This window comes from Triticum urartu, chromosome 6A (genome assembly GCF_056163025.1).
Source record: "Triticum urartu cultivar PI428250 chromosome 6A, HENAU_Tu73, whole genome shotgun sequence".
NCBI classification, from domain to species: domain Eukaryota; kingdom Viridiplantae; phylum Streptophyta; class Magnoliopsida; order Poales; family Poaceae; genus Triticum; species Triticum urartu.
In genome coordinates, this window is record NC_141878.1 from 576,945,450 (window position 1) to 576,966,801 (window position 21,352).

The 21,352-nt window shown below is 50.0% G+C and overlaps 3 protein-coding genes and 1 pseudogene across 3 annotated transcripts; 1 reads left to right on the top strand and 3 right to left on the bottom strand.

Moving 5' to 3' along the window:
* Positions 1-629: 629 nt before the first annotated feature.
* LOC125512919 (protein LATERAL BRANCHING OXIDOREDUCTASE 1-like) lies at positions 630-3,084 on the bottom strand. The gene is made up of 4 exons (XM_048677983.2): positions 2,671-3,084; positions 2,332-2,591; positions 1,224-1,551; positions 630-1,099 (listed from the first exon to the last, which is right to left on the bottom strand). The coding sequence occupies exons 1-4, from the start codon at positions 2,911-2,913 to the stop codon at positions 857-859; spliced, it is 1,074 nt and encodes a 357-aa protein (XP_048533940.1). The 5' UTR covers positions 2,914-3,084; the 3' UTR covers positions 630-856.
* Positions 3,085-7,127: 4,043 nt separating this feature from the next.
* On the top strand, positions 7,128-8,951 carry LOC125515284 (agmatine coumaroyltransferase-2 pseudogene; annotated as a pseudogene).
* LOC125515283 (ENTH/VHS family protein) lies at positions 8,697-14,283 on the bottom strand. Its single transcript, XM_048680727.2, has 14 exons — positions 14,013-14,283; positions 13,486-13,614; positions 13,339-13,390; positions 13,088-13,167; positions 12,928-13,006; positions 12,749-12,832; positions 12,494-12,639; positions 12,085-12,390; positions 11,905-11,946; positions 11,726-11,821; positions 11,436-11,647; positions 11,031-11,230; positions 9,700-10,636; positions 8,697-9,615 (listed from the first exon to the last, which is right to left on the bottom strand). The coding sequence occupies exons 2-14, from the start codon at positions 13,518-13,520 to the stop codon at positions 9,056-9,058; spliced, it is 2,829 nt and encodes a 942-aa protein (XP_048536684.1). The 5' UTR covers positions 13,521-13,614; positions 14,013-14,283; the 3' UTR covers positions 8,697-9,055.
* Positions 14,284-18,419: 4,136 nt separating this feature from the next.
* On the bottom strand, positions 18,420-19,424 carry LOC147966557 (uncharacterized). The gene has a single exon (XM_087530871.1). The coding sequence runs from the start codon at positions 19,422-19,424 to the stop codon at positions 18,420-18,422; it is 1,005 nt and encodes a 334-aa protein (XP_087386997.1).
* Between the last annotated feature and the right edge of the window lie 1,928 nt (positions 19,425-21,352).

Consider the following 21,352-nt stretch of genomic DNA (forward strand, 5'->3'; position numbering starts at 1 on the left):
CTGTGATGGCAAACTTGAGTAATTGCGTGAAGCGCTTTCCCAAACCCTAATTCTCCCTCTTCCGGTGTAGAATCACAAGGGCGAGAGGTTCCGGAGACCCGCTCGCCAATGCTCACCGACATTCACCATGGAGTAGATTACAGTGGCAGCGCAAGTTGCAAGATGAGGCAAAACCCTCGTTTTTTCCGGTGTGTCTTTGGTCGTGGATGGTAAGTCGTATATATAGGAGAACCGACCCTATATCGGGTCGCGATCATGATCTCAAAATGGCTTGGTTTACAAATCGTAAACTTACCGAACAAGAAAACAATGAACTTGTCGGTTAAGACATCAAAAAATAAAATGGCAAAAGGAATCCGTGATCCTAAAATTGGCTGTCAAAACATCAAAAAAATAAAATGGCAAAAGTAATCCGCGCTCCTGCAAGTCTATGGACTGGATTTCGGTGGACCATTCACACGCATGTCACACGCCCGCGCCCTGCACCCTGGCCCTAGCCTAGGCCAGGCAAGGCAAGCGCACGCGTGTGGTGTTCTCTTGCCATCCTCATACCCATCACTTAGTGGAGACGCGGAAGACTCCACTATTTAGGTTGGTCTCACACCTCCTCCACTTTCGGGGTGCGACTAAAGATTACGCCTCCACTCACCATTTACACATGGCCCTTTTGAGATTTACATTAGAAATTTCAGAAATTCTTCATGGGCCAAGCCCATTTATTAACTCGTTACAAACTGGTCATTGGAAGAAACATGACCATAGTACTCACTGAACTTTCTTTTTTACACAGTATAATTGAAGTCGCTCACATACACGAGCATACCCTCTCCAAACTTATTCGCATTGGAATCCTAATTCAGATCTTCATGGAGTCGATGGCTAGTTTCCCTGTTGCATAAGTGTCAAAGAATTTCGCTAGGTAGTCCTTGCTCTTCATCTTCCCGTACCGTCTAGGTCTCTTGTCATCCACCAGCTCTGGAACCGGCTCAATCTCCGCCTCTGGGTCCAACGTGTAGAACATCACCAACGACAAGCGCTCTTTCTCCGCATTGGTCACGACCCTATGCACTAGGCTTTTGAACAACCCGTTGCTCACTACCTGCATACATGCACTAGGATGAAACAGAGAGATGCATATATATCTTAGCTTGACAATGTACAAGACGGGATCATACAAAGTTACAAACTATATAGCCAACTACCAACGGACACAATAAAGTTACCTCCATTACATCCCCTATGTTCACAACCAATGCGTTTGGGACGATGGGCACGTTGTACCATATGTCATTCTTCTGGAGCTGGAGCCCGCTAACATCATCATCAATGAAGTTGACCGTGATCATCGAAGCATCGGTATGGGGCTTAAGGCCCAAGACATGGTCCGGCTTGGGGCACCGAGGGTAGTAGTTGATTATAGCTTGGGTTAAGGACTTCTCACCGAGCATGGTTGTCAAGTATTCCTCCTGTAAATTGAGAAGCTTGGCTAGGTTTTGCAGCATAAGGTTTGCCACCAGTCTGCATCGGACCGTGTACTCGCATAGAATGTCTCTGCGCAACACAATATACTATGGATGATAAGAGAAATGTATTGAATCGGTTACTCGTCAGTTTAGGGTTTTTATCATGGATTGCAATTTGAAAATATACTCATCAATCTATATTGATATGTAATGACCTGGCGTCTTTTTTATTGTTCAACTTGTAAGAAAAACTCAAAAGTTGATAATAAAGCAAGGACATATTTGACCATTGTCTCATAGGCATGCTTAGTCACATCGAGACAGAGAAGATAATTTCTCAGCCATATTACTTCTTGAAATGCAGCCAATGGGGTCCCGGCACAGTCCGAATCGAAGTTCATTCATTGGAGTAGTGCCAAGCAAGAAAGTGCTTAGAGGCCCAAAATACTTCTAGAAAGATCAGATAGTAAGACGAGTTGTAATTGGGCGAGTTGCGGAGCTACTTTTTCCTTCTTTCATTACATCTGTCCTTGTATGCTTGGGTGAAGTCATAAGCGGATTATTGCCGTTTACATGCATAACTGGTTGTATAGGTTTCATGACAAGTCTAAGATTTATTATGACATTATACTAGAATCTTGATATTCTGTATGCATAAGTGTATTAAATAAAGATTAAAAGATCTAGCAGCACGTTTTTTGGAAGGATATGTATTTCTGAATTAATGAAGATATGTAGTATATGTTGATTCCAGTGGAAACCTAAAAATGAAACTACTTACGCTGTTTTTCGGTGAATCTCAATGCCAACAGGTCGGAGTTTCCAACTCCACTGAACAGATCATGGCAAAAACCTAGAGGGCACGGACCTGAAAGAAGGTGGCTGCGTTGGCCACAGTGCATAGGCTCTCTCCGACTCGGGTTCCACCAGGAGGCTGAGCCGGTCGTTCCAGTCAAGGACCTGATGTTCCACGACGACCATGTCGTTGCCGTACCCATCCGAGCTCATCTTCTCACCGTCGACAATGTTCGAGTACTTCTGTTTCTCTTCTAGCGGGAGCTTGAAGAACTCCCTCACAGCCTTCGTCACCTCGGCAAGAAAGCCAGGCTCCATTCCATGTCCAACGGCCTGGAGAAAGATCGAAATGACCACTTCATCACATCACACGACGACAAGAAAACCGAAAGAAGTTTGAGAATAAATTTACCAGGAAGAGGTCCCAGTTCTGCAAGGCGGACTGCAGCTTGGCGAGCTCGTCGGCGCTGTTGGCGGACAGCCGGCTGAGGTCGACGACGGGGATGGGCTCGGGTATCTCCGAGACCGCCGCCGCGGCCGGACGGTCTTGCTCGGGGACCACGTACTGGCCCGGCGGCTCCTGCACGCCGCCGGCCACCAGCTCCTGCACGATCGGGGGCACCTCGCGTATCTTGAATTGTTGGCCGTATGACATGGTTGGCTGCTTGGTTTTGGTTGGTTGTTACTGCTGCTAGTGCTGAGCTCCCGCTTTGGCAGTTTCTCTTCTCCTGGGCGCAGCGCAGCGGGCTTGAAGCTCGGCTTTGTCTGTTGGACGATCATGCGCGTAGCATTCAGCGGACGACGGCCGCAGTTGGACGCGCGGGCAAGATTTTTTTTTTCGAAAAAGAGGAATTCCCCGACCTCTATATCAGAAAGATGCATATGGCCATGAATGCGTGTCCCCGGACGCACGGCTACAGCGGCACCGCCTGGACGGGCGTGGAGCTGGAGATCATGCAGATGCAGACATGCAGTGACGTGAGAGATTGGTGGCCATTTGAACCAAAACCAAAAACGGTGGTGCTCGAGCTAGCGGTCGACGTTTCCCTCCCGGGTCTGGCACGTGCCGCCTCCCTCCCTGCGTGGTTAGACGACACGTATCCTTTGTGTCACCGAGCTCACGTGCATCTGGATGGATGAACGGTAAGTTCGAAAACAATAGAAAAAAAATGCTTAGCAACAACATGTTTGGGTGTCCTATAGCTGCGTGTAAAATGTGGCCGTATGCATCGCCTAGATGCAGAGACCGAGGGTCATTCTCCTTTTCTAAAAAAAAATAGCTGCGTGTGAAATTTCGTGAGGAAATAATAGCTTTTGTATGCAAGATCGGAGCTCCAAAAAGCTTCAAATTAGAGCAGCGAATTTTGACGGACCATCATGAATGTCAAATCTTGTTAGTCTTTTTGCTACATTAATTATTTGAATTGATTGCAATTTTTTGTTGGTAATTTTGACAGGCCGCTTGGTTGGCTGGTACGGTACATGTGAGCTCAGGAGCAAGATTCTGATGGCCAGATTGTGGCTGTCAGGGCAGGGCGCGCCTTCAATGTGTCTGGTCCATTTGCTGCTGATTTCTCCAAGGAAGCACAGGATATTGGGGAGGCCAAACTTTGGTTCACTATGTGTGACTTTCTTCATTGTAAGCGTGATGCAAACATGCCTGCGCCACTACCTAGCGCAACTAGGTTCATCACTCCCTGATGGAGAGGATCTTGTCTTAGATGATGATGTTTCAGCTATTGTAGCTAATGTTGTATTGGCCGATGAAGCCCAGAATGTTTCGTAATAAAGCTTTGTGCTTGCCCTAAGAAAAATAGGAAAACACTCTCACCCTCTTCGTTGTCAAGTTGTCAAGTTGCCAAACCCTTTATCCGTAGTAAGCCTTATCTTTTAATCAGTGCAGCGTTGTTCTGAAAAATTGCCTTGGATACTCTCACCCTCATTATTGTTACAAGTTGCCAAAACGCTCTCATTGTGTCGGTAGACCACCTAGCGAGGTTGTAAGCCTTTAGAGCATCTATAACAGGCGTCCAAAAAGAGCTTTGCACACTAAAATTTTGTTTTTTTGGCGCCGAATAGTTCCAGCAGATGCTGTAGCGCTAAAAGATTTAGGACGCGCGCTGAAAAACGCTATCGCGCAGCATATTTTGGACTCCGGATTGCGCGCGCTTCACAATTTGCACTGTCTACTTTTGGGGCACGTGTTTTTGGGCATCTGGTAGTGACGCGCTAAAACTTTTATTGGGCGCGAAATTTTTGTTACGGCCGTTGGAGATGCTCTTAGATCACTTTCCTTTTTACGCACGAAAACTTTTAATCAAGTCATGAAACATCAAGATGGTATAAAGAACACCAGAGGTAAAAGAAATTATATTCGGGTTCATAGACCACCTAGCGACGACTATAAGCGCTGTAGCGAGCCGAAGGCGCACTGCCGTCACTGCCCCTCCTTCACTAGAGCCGGGCAAACCTTGTTGTTGACAATCAGAAAGTCATCGTGCTAAGACCCCATACGACCAGTGCTGCAGAACAGCAACCGTTCTCGATGATGAGAAGCGTAAATCGAAAACATTCAACATGTAAATACATGAATATAGACGAACGAAAACCAGAACCAACCGGATCAATCAAAGATAAACACAGAACAAATTCCGCAAGATCCGCTGGAGACACGCCTCCACACACCCTCCAATGACGCTAGACACGCCATCAGAATGGGGCTGGGCGGGGAGAACCTTACTCCATCTTCAGGGTGTCGCCACCGCCTTACTTTCTAGGACACAAACCCTAGTCAAACTCAAAAAAAAACACCTAAAAATGAAGCCCCCCTTATCAGCAGGGGCTGGGATATACCGTGCCTCCATGGGCCTAATGCCACTAGAGTCTGGAGACAAGGTAGATAGGCGGGGGCGGTGACGGTGACGGGAGGCAGAGGAAACTCTATCGCCTGTATGCAATAGCTTATGTTATTTTGAAGTCACCTTTTAGACTACATTCATGCTGACAAAGGATGGATATTAGCAAGATTCTTATCATTGGCGCAGCATTGTTTAAAAAAATATCTTTGATACTCCCAGCTTGCGTTAATCTTACAAAAAAATTATCATGTCTGAGTTTGGTCACATCCATTGAATTGTTTTCGTAGGATGCAACTATGCAGGTGAGCCATGACATTCCTTTGCATGCAAAGTTTGTTATATTGTTCCCTCAAAAAAGAAGTTTGTTATATTGTTTTTTATTTTGAAAGATCCAGCAAATTACTAGGTTCAATTAGTAGAAAGCAGTGGAACAACAATATGGGGAGGATCCAAAGATCAAAGAAATAGGAGAAAAACGACAACTCTACTAGATGCAAAACAACACTACGCTTACATGGTGGATCGCCCTCCACCCACAAAAGGGCAACGCAGCTCCGACTCCGGCTAAGAACTACAGAGAAACTAGACGAGGCTGGCATCACGGGAGATTGCCGAACGGGCCACCTATCGCCAGTCATCGTACGCCATCGGGCCCCCGCACCGCAGCTTCGACTTCATAGCAACAGGCGGCCAAGGCAAACTCACGGACACACTGAAGAAAAGCCGACTACCATAACCACAATATATGGTTGAAAACATTGAGAGAGTTAGGTTAGAAATTTCAAAAAAAAAAATCAAAACTTTTAGACATTGATTCACATGACTCAAAACACAGGGACGGGAAAAACACATGATTGAGTAGCATGTCCTTTTCAATTCCGTAGGCTTATGAGCGCCTGATATCATAGGAAAAACAAAGGATGCAATATCAAGGCCTAGTGGAGACCTTGAAGAAGTTGAGACTATTCAAAAAGGACACAAATTTGGATTGGGGAACGCCTGAAATATGGACTTCTCTCAATTTTTATTCTCTTGATATTAATATTAATATATTACTCTCTTGTTGAAAATATGGTGTGTAGTACAGTTATTGGATTCTACCCCCTTCGTTCCTAAATAGAAGTCTTTTTAGAGATTCCAATAAGGGACCACATACGGAGCAAAATGAGTGAATCTACACTCTAAAATATATCTATATACATCTGTATATAATCATAGTGAAATCTCTAAAAGGATTTATATTTAGGAACGGAGGGGGTATTAGGGTATATGAGGTGAAATTAGATTGGAATAATTTTTAGTCATGAGTATTATGGACATATTAAGGAAGTTGATAATAGTAATCTTATATTGTTATGATTACCAAAAGCAGTAACTAAATATATGCCTTTAGAAAGTAAGTTTACAAATATGCCCGGTTTTGAAAGTTGGGAGATGTCCATATTTCAATCCTGAGTTGACACAAATGTCTAAGAAACAACTCTAAACTTTATTACATTCTAAATTACAACCGTCAACTTTCAAAACCGAGCAACTTTCAACCCTGTCTCCCCTCAAACCGGTTTCTGGTCAGTTTTACTGGTCTTGATCAGTTGACCCTTCCAGTCAGTGTCCATATCAGCTGGCAAGTTGACCAAAACAGGGGTTGAACGTCTATTGTCTTTGTATTTTTTTTAATATATGTTTGGCAAAAAAAACTTGAAACTTTCTCTGAATGATCAGCATGGTAGTGTTCGTTTTAGAAGAAAAAAAATCAATTTTTTTGGACACTTTAATTTTTTCTTCAAAATTTGACAAAAAAAGGTTTTGAATACGTATTTTTATTGTTTTATTTGTTTGGACAAAGAGTTCGCAACTTTCGGAGAATGGTCAGTGTGGTAGTGTTCATTTTAGAGAAAAAAATCCATTTTTTCTAGACACTTTCAATTTTTTGTTCGACCAAAAAAGGTTCTGAATACCTATTTTCATTATTTTATTTGTTTGGACAAAAAAGTTCGAAACTCGATGAGATCAGTTGCCTCGTTATATTTGCGTGTGTTCGTGCAAATTGCTGGGATATATAGAGAGATGTCACGTTCGCGCTAGTTTTGTTCATCCCCATCTTGCTCGCGTACATGCGTGCAACATTTTTCTTAGCTTGCCGTATGAAGATCACGGTGCAGTCATCCAAGTCCATCAAGCCTGACTATGGCGGCCACCGCCCGGTGGCTCCTCCGTTCACGACGAACGTCGTCCCGCTCTCAGTGTTCGACAAGGCCAACTTGGACACGCAGGTCTCCGTCATCTACGCCTTCCACCCGCCGGCCCCGCCCAACGGCGTCCTCGAGGCCGGGCTCGCCAGGGCCCTCGTCGAGTACCGCGAGTTCGCCGGGCGTCTCGCCCGGGACGCCGACGGCAGCCGCCGCGCCATCCTCCTCAACGACGCCGGCGCGCGGTTCGTCGAGGCGACGGCCGGCGTGGCGCTCGGCAGCGTCATGCCGCTGCGGCCCACTCGCGCGGCGCTGAGCCTGCACCCGAGCGGCGGCGACGAGCTGATGCTGGTCCAGGCCACGCGGTTCGCGTGCGGGTCGCTCGTCGTCGGCCTGACCGTGCACCACACCGTCGCCGACGGCCGCGGGTTCTGCAACTTCATCCTCGCGTGGGGCCAGGCCACGCGCGGCGCCCCCGTCGACCCCGCCCCGGTGCACGACCGGACGTCGTTCTTCCCGCCGCGCAGCCCGCCTAAGATCGAGCACGAGCACCGCCGCGCCGAGTTCAAGCCATACGACGCCCGCAAGGACGACGACGCCGGCGGTGGCGGCGGCGAGGAGGAGGAGGTGGTGGTAGAGAGGGTGCACTTCAGCGCGGAGCGCATCGCGAAGCTGAAGGCGCAGGCGTCGTCGGCCGGGGCGCGGCACAGCACGAGCACGGTGCAGTGCGTGCTGGCGCATCTGTGGCGGTGCGTGACGCGGGCGCGCGGGTTCGACGGGGGCGACGCCACCGCCCTGCTCATCGGAGTGGACGGGCGAAGGCGGATGAGGCCGCCGGTGCCGGACGGGTACACCGGCAACGTGGTGCTCTGGGCGCGGCCGACGGCCACCGCGCGAGAGCTCGTGGACATGCCGCTGCGCCACGCGGCGGAGCTCATCGGCCGGGCGGTTGCGCGGGTCGACGACACCTACTACAGATCCTTCATCGACTTCGCCTGCTCCGGGGCCGTGGAGGAGGAGCGGCTGGTGCCGACGGCCGACGCGGCGGACATGGTGCTGAGCCCGAACGTCGAGGTGAACAGCTGGGTGCGGCTGCCGTTCTATGACCTGGACCTGGGGGGTGGCCGGCCCTTCCTCTTCATGCCCAGCTACGTGCCGGTGGAGGGCGTGGCCTTCCTCGTGGCGTCTTCCGCCGGCAGCGGCAGCGTGGACGCCTACGTTTCCCTCTTCCGCCGCGACATGGATGCCTTCAGGAACTGCTGCACATCCGGCCTCTCAAAACTCTAGATTTTTACCACTCTTCTTTCCGCAAGTTTCTAGTCTTGTTTGATCAAGAACCAATCTATCTATGATAACAAATGTTGCTCAAATGGCGCGAACAAAAACAAAAATTCGACAAAATGGTAGTACATCCTTTTATTGCCTATCCAGCAAGAACGCTGAAACAAATAACATATGTTTGGTGACAAGAGTAGCCTATAGAGAATTATACAACTACAACCAACCAAGCTTGTAATATCATGTGGCTTTGCATCCAAACACAACGCGGCAGTTGTGGCAGTGCCATGTCGATACATTTCAGTAGATACAGTATATCCAACATGGGATGGATAGGAAAAAGAATAGTGATAAAAATTATACCCCCCCAACAAAAGAAATCATACATAAGGGAAACCCAGGTGAGCAAAATCCGAAAGCCTGCTAAACTGTTTTCTCAAACCCTCGCTGTTCGATCCACCGCTGTGTAATCTCACCTGTACCCGCCGTATGGCTGCTGGCCGCCATATCCAGCACCCATCTGGTTGTACCCGGCGCCAGGCATGCCGCCGGGAGCCATCCCCATCTGAGGAGGCCGCATCATCCCCGGGTTCATGCCCATCCCCATCCCCATTCCCATCTGTTGTTGGTTCATCCCCATTCCCATTCCCATCTGTTGTTGGTTCATCCCCATGCCCATTCCCATGGGTTGTTGGTTCATCCCCATCGGTTGCTGGTTCATCCCCATCCCCACTCCCATGGGTTGTTGGTTCATTCCCATTCCCATTCCCATCCCCATTGGCCGGTTCATTCCCATTCCGCCACCATAACCAGCACCACCAATACCGACACCCCGCCCCGCACCCATTGGGTTGGAAGGAGGTGCAACGGCACTCGCACCAGCTCGGCCAATGCCAGAGCCAGAGCCCATGGCCTTGCCCATGGTGATCGTAGATACTACAGGTGCTTGAGAGATCTTCTTGTCTTGTCTTTTATCCTTGCGGTTGATTGAATCGAAGTCCACTCCAATATCTGCGTGTGGATTGGTTTTTGCTGTAAAAAAACAACATACAATTAGGTCAAAACACACAAAAACAGAATGAGGACATTGCAGGCGCATAGACAAAAGCCACTTACCACCAGAAATGTTGAAATCAACGAGACCCCGGGTCAATGTATCAGACCAAACTGTAGATTTGGGCTCAAATTTCTTCACTGGCTGGGTCTGACTAACTTGCAAAGCTGAAATTAGTGTTTCTGGGGGAGCTGATAAACTTGACTGCAGAGGAGTGCTGGCACCAGATGGCACTGAATTTGGGGCACCAAAAGGCTGAGATGCCCCTCGAGATATTGATGGTGCCTGTGGTGCTGGTGCAGCAGTTTGTGGGAGGAAGCTTTGCTGAGATGCGTGTTGAGGTGGGAGATGAGAAGACTGTGGAGGAACATAGGATGGTGGTGCTCCATTCTGTGAAGCCGGTTGCATATAAAAGTTTGATGGGCCTGATGGTAGATTTGGAGCTGCATGTTGAGGTGGCTGTGGAGGAGCAAATGATGGTGCAGCATGTTGAGGTGGCTGTGGAGGAGCAAATGATGGTGCAGCATGTTGAGGTGGCTGTGGAGGAGCAAATGATGGCGCAGCAGCCTGAGAAAATGATGATGGGTTCATGGCTGCAGGATATGCTTGTGGCTGAGCAAACATGGGAGCAGCATGAGTATTGGGTGCCACTGCTTGAGGAGCATGAGTAATAGGCTGAGATGCCTGGGAGGGAACATAAGCTGGGGGTGCCTGTTGGGACGGATTTGCATGTGAAACCCCCGAAGGTAAGGAGGTGGTGCTTCCGAAAATATCCTGTTGCCCAGGTGCAGCATTGGATGCAAAACTGAGACCGCCGAGAGTATCTTCAAAACCAAAGCTAGTGGATGAAGCAGGCTGGAAAGGATTTACATCTGCACCAGGTCCTGTGGCCTGGAATGAACCAGCAGGGGTCGCATTTGTCTGAGAAGCTGCATGATTCTCTTCTTGAACTGCCTTGAAAGGAGTAGGATCTCCAAAAGGATTTGAAGCATCAATTGCCTACAATATTTAAATACAAGAGAAAAGGCTGAATCTCTGCTTGCGTGGGCTATAATGACCATATTAAAACAGAACACAACAGTCATTCCATCACAAAAGGAAGTCACTTCACGTTTAATTCAGAAAAGTTATACTGACCGAAATTTAGCCAACATTACTCCAGATGCACAAAGGATAAATACATTTTAACAACTATGCTAAGTAATATTTTTACCTTACTAGTGCTCAACTTATCCAGTATGTCAAATTTCAAGGAATTGTAAGGCAGTTTAAATTACTTTAAGTAAACTAGTGACACTAGAATTTAAGAAGCAGTCCGGTGTAAATTGTATCTTCTCCCCATTATCATCAGCGCTAATTTATGCAAATGGCAGTAAGTTCTACAGATTCATACCTCACTGAATCCATTAGAAGCAGGTGGCATGCCCATAAAACTATCCGTTTCAAAACCTGAACTTGCTGATGGCTCGACACTTGGGACGTCAGTCGGCTGAGGCACAGAAACCAAAGCCAGGGCGCCAATAGGATCTGACCCAAACAAATCCATCTCAAAGCTATTCATTATCGGTGAGGTATTCACCGGAGGTGAAGCATCTGAAAGGATAGACATAAGAAAGAAATTAGTATTTAGTAATCATCAAAAGAAATTTATAACAGCAACATGCCAGTTAGTCAAAATTCTTCCATGCAACTGTTCTTCTTGTACAGTTTATAAAGAAATAGAACAAAAAAACATTGCTATTTTCCATAACTTTGGTTTAGTCATGAGCAATGACTGCTAAAAGAGTACAAACTATACCTGGTACTGATCCACGTGGATCAAACTCATCAAAACCATTCGGTTCAACAGGCGCAGGTGGTTGTGCAGCAGGAGCAGGTGGTTGTGCAGCTACAACCTCGACAGGCTTATCATGAACACCATTCACCTGCCCTGGGGCTGGGGGAAAGCTTGTTCTAGGAACAGATGGAGAAGACACCTTTGGTGCAACAGCAGGCACACTCCCTCCATTTCTGAAATGGATGGATGGCTCAGATTCCCGATGTCATTATTCTATCTACAGATTATAAATTGTAGGATAGAATCATCACCTTTCATCATGATGATTGTCCTGGGTATCTCCTGTGACATCTTCGTAGTTTGGTGGTGAAGCAATCTGCTGGTTAGAAGCCTTCCGCTCAATAGGCCTGTTAAAGCAGGTAGAACTTAAGACAGCTAGCTCCGGAAGGACAAGCTAAAAGGTAAGAACTCAACAACACTACATTTTTACCTCTCATCCTGAGTAGGCGCATCAGCGTTGCTGCCACGACCACTGTAACAGAAACAGGAGGATGTTTAACATAAATGGCAATATATTAGTAATACACAAAAACAATCTTGAAAATCATCTGTTGACCCTCCTATAATCAGCGCTTAAGAATGTTAGATCGAAACAAGCGATGAAACGGACCGGGATGAATAAGCCTCCTCATCCCCGTAGCTCCTGCGGCCTGATCCTTCTGCATACTCAGGGTTGCTATTACTTCCTCTGTATTCATCTTCCCTGTTGCGTTCATTAGAATCCCTAGAATAACGATCTCCATCCCTATTGGGGGTATCTCCAGCGCCACTGTATCTGTCATCATCTCTATACCCATCTCGTTCCCTCCCATAGCCATTCCTGTTATCATATCTACCTCCTTCGTAGCGATCACGGTCATTGTCATATCCACCAGGACTCCTGTGTGGTCCACTCGTGGCAAATGCACTCCGATACCTATAAAGGAACGCAGAAAACTAATCAGCACAAGAAACATGTCTACGACACAGTGTGTGCCGATCAGATATTTGAAGCAAACATAGTACAAAGTTACACTCACTTGTCCCTGGTAGCAAGTGCTTTCTGCCTAACTTCCAGTATCCTTTCCTTATCATTAACTAAACTAACGAGGCTCTGGGATTTCCGTCGTACATTGCTACCTTGATCTCTCCCACTAGAATCGATATACTGGAAATCAGCTAGTGCCTGCAATTCCGATTATATTTTTTAGAGCATCAAGCAAGCATGATGAGGAACATAAGATGAGATGCCTGTGTGGCTCTTGAAGCAGGAAGTAGAGGATTGATAGCATTACCGATATCTGATAAGAATGCTCCCTTATGTCATCAATAACTCGCTCGGTTCCATGTGCTACCAGGTAATCCAGGACAATCAATCCCTACAAAAGAGCAAAACACAGCATCAGATTAAACTGTCCAACGCATTATCAAGATTAGTTTCCCCATCCACTCGCGTTTGTAGAGAAGAGCATACCTTGTACACATGCCGCCAATTTTTACCAGTATCGCTGACCCTCTTCCACACGATATTCATTATCATCTGATACTCATGACTGCAAACACGATAAGCACATTAGAAGCAAGAAAACAGGGCCCTGTCCGGCAAAGCGGCAACCGGATAGCAGAAGGCGTACTAGTTATGTGTTGCTTGGGCGATCTCCGCCAGGAGGGATCCATGGGGGCCCCACGGCTCGTTGCTTGTGGCGTCGAGAATCTGTTTCAGGTCAGTTTGCGTGGAACGGATTAATACAAGAGCAGTCTCATCTTAAGATTATGCTTCGTAGCAACTGGATGTATGCAGTGAGCAATCAGGCGAATTTGGCAACAGCATGCTTAAGGCATGCTTGTGCTTTTGTGCATGAAAGAGGGCCTGGGATCTCCTCACCTTCTGTTCCGTGCCAGGCACCTTGAGGACCTTTTTATTCACCCCGCGTTTCCTGCAAGGAGAAAGACAGGAACGAATAAATACTATTATTGGCAAACGAACAACTCTCGCTCGAATGAACAGACAGATGGCATGGAGGTCACGTACAGGTCCCGGACCGTCTGGTCGAACACTTTCTTCATGGCGCCCTTCCGAATCTAGCTAGCCCCCTGCGCGCACCCGGGTGTCAGCCTCCCCTCCTCCTGCTCCTCCTCCTCCTCCTCCTCGGTAGGAGACCTGCACAATCCATTGCTGGTGAGATCCAAGCTGCCACCTACCGCTACCATTTCAACTCCGATTGTACAGGCTTAGCATCGCCGAGAAGCAAGCTCAAAAGAACAAACGATCCTAACAGCCAAACAGAGTAGGCAGAATCCGGCACGAAAAGCGGGCGCGGCTCCAACAGCAGGAACGGGCAGGAGATCCGCGTGAATTCGAAAACCCGCCGCGGCGTGCGTGCGTGCGTCCGTACGGCGCGCCCGCCCCAGATCTAGCGGGCGCCGCCGACAGAGCCCCGGTCCCCCGGCAGGAGATCCGGTCATTCCCCGGCCCCGAGCGGCAGCAAGCGCGGATCCGGCGGGCCATCGCAGGCAGCAGCAGCAGCGATAGGAGCTCGGGACGTGCGCGGGACGAACCTGGGTGAGGAGGCGGGACGAGCGGCGGCGGATCGGACTGCCGCTGGTCGACCCGCCGGCAGGCGCGGCTGGCGGGCGTCGGCGGGGGAAGCTGCGAGTCAAAGGGGATTCCACGCGCGGGCGCGAGGCGGAAGGGAGGGAGCGAGGAATGGGGGGCGGGCGGGGGCGCTTTCCTCTCGTCTCGTCTCGTCTCCCTGAGTTGTCGCTGGCTGGCTACGGAGGGTAGGCGGGTGCGAGGGAGGGGAGGGAGAACAATAATCTCGTTTCTTTTGTGCTGCTTCCCTTTCCTTTCCCCTTTGCTGCTGGCTGCTCTGCTGGTGCTCGGCTAATTAAGCATTTTTTTGGGGGGTTTAGTTCAAACAATGGGTGAACCAGCCAGCGGGTTGGCGACGCCGACGCGTGATCAGTTGCGCGCTTCTCTTCTAACAAAAAAAATCTAATCTGGTGTCCGTAGAAATAGCATTTTTCTCTCTGTCTCGTGTCCGTAGTCGGGACCTGCGAAAGAGAAAGGACAGGCACGCAGAAAATGGGTGTGTATACTTTCTCAGAAAAATATTACTGCATTCCATAATTCGGATCTTATATACATACCGTATTTATTAGAATCTGATAACGCCGCAACAGTCAGAATTTGAGCATGTCAAATCGAGCGTTTTCTACGACAAGTTTAGTTGGCAAGTATGGTAACTTCGTGATTCAGTTTATTTTCCAAAGAAAATCTCCATGTGCGCCAGCTGATTTTACCATCTTTGTTTCACTACAATTGTCATCGTAAAACGTTCAATTTATCATGTGCACGTGACTGACGTCAGGTACTCGGCATTTCCGATTTACTAAATTGTGTAAATCGACCCGCCATGTAAGACGGTGCCATGGTGTCATCATGTACTACTAACGAATCGCAAAGCAGAAGAAAAAAAAACAGTACCAGAAGTTTCTCTCATTTTTTTAGGGACGTGCCAGAAGTTTCACGAGTACAGGAGTACTACCTTCTCGGTAACAAACAAACTACCACAGGTTTAGGCCAACTTCATCGCGCGACCCCAAACGGACGTCCATTTTATCCGGATTCAGAGCGTTTGCCTAGCGATTTGGGGTTGTGTCCGGGCGTGTCCTGGGATGCGGTGGTCGTGCGCCCATCGCGCGGACGCATCCTTTTGCCCTATCCTGTCCGTCAGGGCCAAAAATGCTCAAATTTTTATCAAAACTAGTTTACAACCCAAATATTTGTCTGAAAATTAAAATAGTTTTACAACCCAATTGAAATGTCTTTAATAAAATATTTTTATAACCAAATCGAAATTGTCTTGACTAAACATAAAATGGACCAATACATCTATGAGAGAATTCCTTATTTGGCCCTTTTTTAAAGTTTGGTTTCTTATTTGGCCCAAAATAAATTTTCTTCTCTATTTGACACCTAAAGTAATTTTTGTTCCTTATATGACACTTCCGTTCATTTTAGACACTAGCGGTGTTAAGTGTGAGGTGAAAAGACCGTTTTGCCCCTAATGTATTGTGTAACCATTCTGGATGTAGTAAAAAAGCAATCAGCTCATCCATGTTTTAGGGATGTTCAACTAATACTGTGCATATTGTATATGTATGCTTCAATATTTTGATTAGTTAATTACGTGCGAGTGCGGCTGCATAGTGGATGGCCCGCAGCGTTGAGGCCGCGATGACGTGTGTACGCCCGTGGTCACCATGGTGCGTGCGGGTGTGTGCGTGCATGTCCCGTGGCCTTAGTGGTCTGTTGAGATTCCGGCGAAATGTGTAAATACACAAGCCGTGCTTGATCGATTCTTTTAGGAGACAACACGCACACACGTAGCAAGCTAGCTACCGAAGCTAGCAGCCTGCTGGATCGATCTTGAGGTTAGGCTAGTTATGCTATGTATGTACGTATACTATAAACTACCAGCCGCTGATTGATCGATATTGCCGACTAAGGGCATCTCCAGCCGCTGGCCTTCCAGGGAACGTCTAAAATCGCTGTTTGGGGTGAGCCGGCGCAAAAATTAGGCCTGGGGGCGAGTTGGTCCCCAGCCGCCGGCCCCAGGGCCGTCCCCAGGCATGTTTTAAAATAAAAGAAGTTCGGCGAAATTCGGCTTAAACACGATAAAATTCGGCCAAACACGATAAATTTCGGCACATTTCGGCGAAGTTCGCGGATTTTCATTACATAGCACATATACATAATAAACTAATCTAAAGGAAAAACTGGCTGAAGTCGCCGCCGTCGCCGCCATCGTCGTCGTCGGCCTTCTCCTCCTTGACGCGGGCGCCCCAGCTGGACCCCTGCCCGGCGGCGCCATGGCGGACTGGTGGTGGCGCATCGTCGTCGTCGTCGTCGTCGTCGCTGTCGCAGATGACGACGACTCCGCCTTCGTCGCGGCCGCGTCGACGCTCCGCGAAGCGAAGCAGGGCGACACACTGGCGCTCCTTCTCCATCGCTATGGAGTCCTTGCGCGCCCATTCCAGGGTCGTGTCGTCGTCGTCGAGCTTCGTTGTCACCGGCGCGGCCGGCTCCTTCTTCACTGGCGCGAGCCCCGGCTCCGTCTTTGGCTTGACGAAACGCGGAGGAGGAGCCGACGAGTAGGCACGCCGGCCGCCCTCGTTGATGACGATGCCGGCGCTGCGAGTGCGCCGACCGAGCAGCGTCTCCGCCGCGGGCTCGGCCTTGACGCCGAGCAGGGCCGGAGTGCCGGAGGAGTGCGATGAAGATCGGGAGGAGGAATAAGAGGAGGAGGACCTGAACCTCCTTGGCGCCCATGGCCCGGCGCGTCGGTGCTGCGCCGGGGCGGCCGCCCTCGCCGGGTACGCCAACGGTGGGTCGTTGCCGCCCTCGAGGTACGTCAGCACGCCCTCGAGTGTGCGGCCGGGAACGCCCCACCACAGGTGGCGCCCCTCGCTGTTCTGCCGGCCACCAACCACCGGCGCGCCGTTGATGGACGCCAAGCGCTGCTGCTGGCGGCGCTCGAAATACGCCGCCCAAGCCGCGTGGTTGTCGGCGGCGTACTGGTGGAGGGAGAGTTGGGCGTCGGTGAGGGAGGCGCGCACGACCTCGACTTCTTCGGCGAAGTACTTCGGCTTTGCCACGACGTCGGGCAACGGGGGAATGGGCACTCCTCCGGCGCTGAGCCTCCACCCCGTCGGCCCGGCGCGCATGTCCGGCGGCGCTGGGATGTTCGCTTGAAACAGGAGCCAGGACTCCTGTTCGCGGAGCGAACGGCGGCCGAAGCCGTTGGCCGCCGCCTCGTCTCCGGGGAAGCGTTCCGCCATGGCGACGGGCTCGGAAGAGGTAGAGAGATAGAGGGAGGGGCTGGGCGGCGGCGCTCGAGAGAGGTAGGGAGAGGGAGGAGCTGGGCGACGGCGGGGGCGGGGCTGGTGTGGGCACAGGCGAGTGCAGGCCACCGGCTATATAGCTGTGCCGCACCCGTGTGTACGCGTGTGAGAGAGGGGAGGCATCGGCGCGCCGTCCCGTGACGCGCCGCCCATGAGGAATCAATGGCAAGGCTGACCGGCGGCAGCCTTGGCATTGATTCCCCGCGGGAACCGAGGCCGTTGGGGGAAGACGAGGCGCCGTGTCGCTGACGCGACGGGCCCGCAGCTGTTTCGCGACAAAACAGTTCGCCCCGACGCCCCCGGGCGCCCCCCAGCGTGCCGGGTTCGGCCTGGGTCCGCCGGCGCTGTTTTCGGCCCAGGCCGGCGAAAATCGGGCTCCTGGGGCGCGACTGGGCCCTTTTTTTTGCGCCGGCGTGAAAAAATCGCCTGGGGAGGCCTTCCTGGGACGCGGCTGAAGATGCCTAACTAACTATGCAAGTTTATCCGCAAAAAAAAAACTAGCTATGCATATACATGCACAACATCCGTTGAACATCCATAAAACATGAGTGGATTTTTTCTTTTTATTATTACATTCATGATAGTTACACAATGCACCAGGGACAATATGGTCTTTTCACCTCAGACTTAACACCGTTAGTGTCTAAAATGGACGGAAGTGCCATATAAGAAACATAAATTACTTTAGGTGACAAATAGGGTGGAAAATTTTATTTTGGGCCAAATAGGGAATCAAAATTTAAGAAAGGGCCAAATAAGGAATTCTCTCTACATCTATTGGTTGTCAATGTGATCCCACACGTGCTCGACCAAGTCATTTTGAAGATTCAAATGAGAGTGTCAATCACGCATCTCATGATGGAATTGAGCAAATTGTTCAAATGTGGCCGGGTCTTGGTGCAGGGGCTCAATATTTTCACCTTGATAGTCAAATCCTTGGTCGAAGATACTCTCATCACGCTCGTCCTCGACGATCATGTTGTGCATGATCACACAAACAGTCATCACCTCCCAAAGCTTCCTTTCATCCCATGACAGTGCAGGGTTTCGAACGATACCCTACCGGGATTGAAGCACACCAAAAGCACGTTCCACATCTTTTCTAACACTCTCTTGCATTTGGGCAAATCTCTTTCTCTTCTCACCTTGGGGTTTCGAGATTGTCTTCATAAAAGTTGACCACTGAGGATATATACCATCTGTTAGATAGTATCCCTTGTTGTAATGGTGGTCGTTGATCTCAAAGTTGACAGGTGGGGAGTGGCCTTCTGCAAGCCTCGCGAAGACTGGAGAACGCTGCAGCACGTTGATATCATTGTGAGAACCTGCCATGCCGAAGAAAGAATGCCATATCCAAAGATCCTGTGATGCCACCGTTTCTAATATGACAGTGCACGCCTTGACATGCCCTTTGTACTGGCTCTGCCAAGCAAATGGACAGTTCTTCCACTCCCAGTACATACAATCTATGCTGCCAAGCATGCCTGGAAAGCCTCCAGCTGCGTTGGTCACCAACAATCTCTCTGTATCAGCGGCAGTTGGCTGCCTCAAGTACTCTGGGCCAAACATCTCGATCACAGCCTGGCAAAACTTGTACATTGACATCAGACATGTTGTCTCACTCATACGCACATACTCATCCACCAGATCGCCTGGAATTCCATATGCAAGCATGCGGATGGCCGCGGTGCATTTCTGGTAAGAGGAGAATCCAAGCTTGCCAAGGGCATCCGTCTTGCACTCGAAGTATGGATCATGAGCAACCACTCCCTCTCGGATACGATTGAACACATGCCTTGCCATTCGAAAACGGCGACGGAATTTATCCGGCTTGAAGAGCGGGGTGTTGGCAAAGTAATCGGCATAGAGCAGGGCGTGCCCTCTCTCCCTGTTGCGGTTCAGGTTGGGAGCACGGCCAGGGAGTGACCCCCTGTACCGAGGAAGCTGCCGTTGAATGTGGTCGTGAACGACCAGTGCAGCCACCACAATATCTTCATCATCCGACGACGAATCGTCCGATGAACAAAGAAAGTGATGGAAGAAAAACTCGTCTCCACTGTCCATACCTTTGTGGGCAAAATGCCGAACACCTTGCGGGCGTGGTGGCGAAGAGGCCGCGATGATCACCTTGACGCAGCAGGGGTGGTTGCCGGCCGGCTACTGGCCGCTGTGGAGCTCTCGTCGGGAGCTGCCGAGGACGTCGTGTGCGTCGCCGGCGGTTATGTCCCCTCTGCGCCCGGCAAAGACGTCGACGGCCAAAACTACGGCCACAGCACGGGCGTGGTGGCGGCCATGTCGAGAAGTGGTTTGGTAGGGACGACCGGAGGCTGCGCGGTGAGGAGGCAGCCGGAGAATAGCGGCGGCGCCGGCGACGGGGCGGGGCGAGAGAGAGAGGGTGGAAGTGTTGGGAGCGGAGGGACTGCTAGTGTCCCCGACAGGCGAACCAGGGGGGGACAAGGGCGTGCGTCCAAGCCGTCCGCGCGCGTCCGTTTCACCCTAGACCGAGCGCAAGTTTGGCCGGGGATAGGTCGAGAACGGACGGAATCCGGACATTTGTCCGTTTAAGGCCGTGCGCTGGGCTGCGCTATTCGTTCGTTTTACTCCAAACAGATAGGAACGGACAGGATAGGGTCGCGCGGTGGAGGTAGCCTTATTCTGGTCGACAGCCAGAGCCGGCCACCACCGCCCGGCAGCGAAAGGAACACGGACGGGGGAGGGGGGTGCAGTGCAGGAATAGCGTAGCAGGCTAGCAGCAGCAGCGCAAGGCGACGGCAGACCGACAGGCACCGGATCCAAATCTTAGCTGGCCACTTACGGGAACCCACCTGCACGAATACGATGCGAGAAGTCTCAAGTCTGAACCCAGAAATGCACCCAGCAACGGAAGGTTGGAGCGGGATCTGTCGACGCGTCTGCCCGTCGGATCGGAACGAGGTTCCGCTGCCACTTGCCGCTGTCTCCGGTGCCTTTTCCGGGAAGGGAAGGGATCTTGACTTCAGCTCCCACCCAGACCCAGGGAGGGCAGGAGGAGCGCACCGGCGGATGCCGCGCCTTTTCTGCTCGCTTTCTCAAGTCCGTCGCCGTGGCTGTGCACCGACGGAGACGCCATGATTTTTTATCAATATAAAAGATGGATCCATCCAAGTCCTACCAGCGATGATGGTCCGAGGAGGTGATGGGCGGTGACGATGATCATGTGTGTGAGACGTGGCCGCTTGCGCTGCTAGCCGTAGACTAGTAGTGCTCGTACTACTCTCTCGTAGTAGGTGGAGGAGCGGCACCGGCAACAGGCTACTACACGAAAAATACAATGATCAGCGAAACCAGACTGGTCTCCGGATGCTGGTGTCGCAATGTGCGTGACACCGGTGGCTATCTTGACCTCTCTAGTGGCGCTATGAGCAACTGTTTTTTTTTTCTTTTTTGTTCGTGCAGAGTACTGCACAAAAAATGATACTTCCTCTGTTCACTTTTGTAAGTCGCTTTAAGACAGCTGAAATTGAACTGTTTTAGGTGTTGTCTCAAATGTCTAAAATGTCTTATAAAAATGAGCGGAGGGAGTAGTAGAAAAATTCAAACAATTATGACTTTAATGTTTATGGTTGGATGTTTTTTAAGAACTTTTCACTTGGTCATCGTCTATTCATCTCTCATGACAGAAGAACGGAAATGAGAACTGACAAAAAATATATGCAGGTTCCTATACCACCTAACGATGACTACGAAAGTGCTAGACCTGCATACCTCCTACTAAAAGGCTACGCAACTTTTCATCCCTAACTAATCAACTGGGATGGGCCCCAATTACCAACCCGGATCCAATTAATTACCTACACATCAGCCTTTATGTAAAGTGTTCATGTAAGTTTTCGTGGGTGTAGCATTACTTCGATGACTATAAACACCGGAGCAAGTGAAAGACGCGCCGTCACCACCACTCTCTCATCGAAGCCAGACATAACTTGCCGTGGTAAACACTAAGCCGCCGTGTT

What these genes read in the sequence shown, in the direction of transcription:
- LOC125512919 (XM_048677983.2), bottom strand. Translation starts at nt 2,913, where the DNA reads ATGTCATACGGCCAACAATTCAAGATACGCGAGGTGCCCCCGATCGTG. An exon ending in AGAACTGGGACCTCTTCCTG is followed by an intron (nt 2,592 to 2,670) that starts GTAAATTTATTC and finishes ATCTTTCTCCAG; the next exon opens with GCCGTTGGACATGGAATGGA. An exon ending in ACATAGGGGATGTAATGGAG is followed by an intron (nt 1,100 to 1,223) that starts GTAACTTTATTG and finishes GCATGTATGCAG; the next exon opens with GTAGTGAGCAACGGGTTGTT.
- LOC125515283 (XM_048680727.2), bottom strand. Translation starts at nt 13,520, where the DNA reads ATGAAGAAAGTGTTCGACCAGACGGTCCGGGACCT. An exon ending in GACCAGACGGTCCGGGACCT is followed by an intron (nt 13,391 to 13,485) that starts GTACGTGACCTC and finishes TTCTCCTTGCAG; the next exon opens with GAAACGCGGGGTGAATAAAA. An exon ending in GAGGAGGCTTATTCATCCCG is followed by an intron (nt 11,947 to 12,084) that starts GTCCGTTTCATC and finishes TTTCTGTTACAG; the next exon opens with TGGTCGTGGCAGCAACGCTG.
- LOC147966557 (XM_087530871.1), bottom strand. Translation starts at nt 19,424, where the DNA reads ATGGACAGTGGAGACGAGTTTTTCTTCCATCACTTTCTTTGTTCATCG.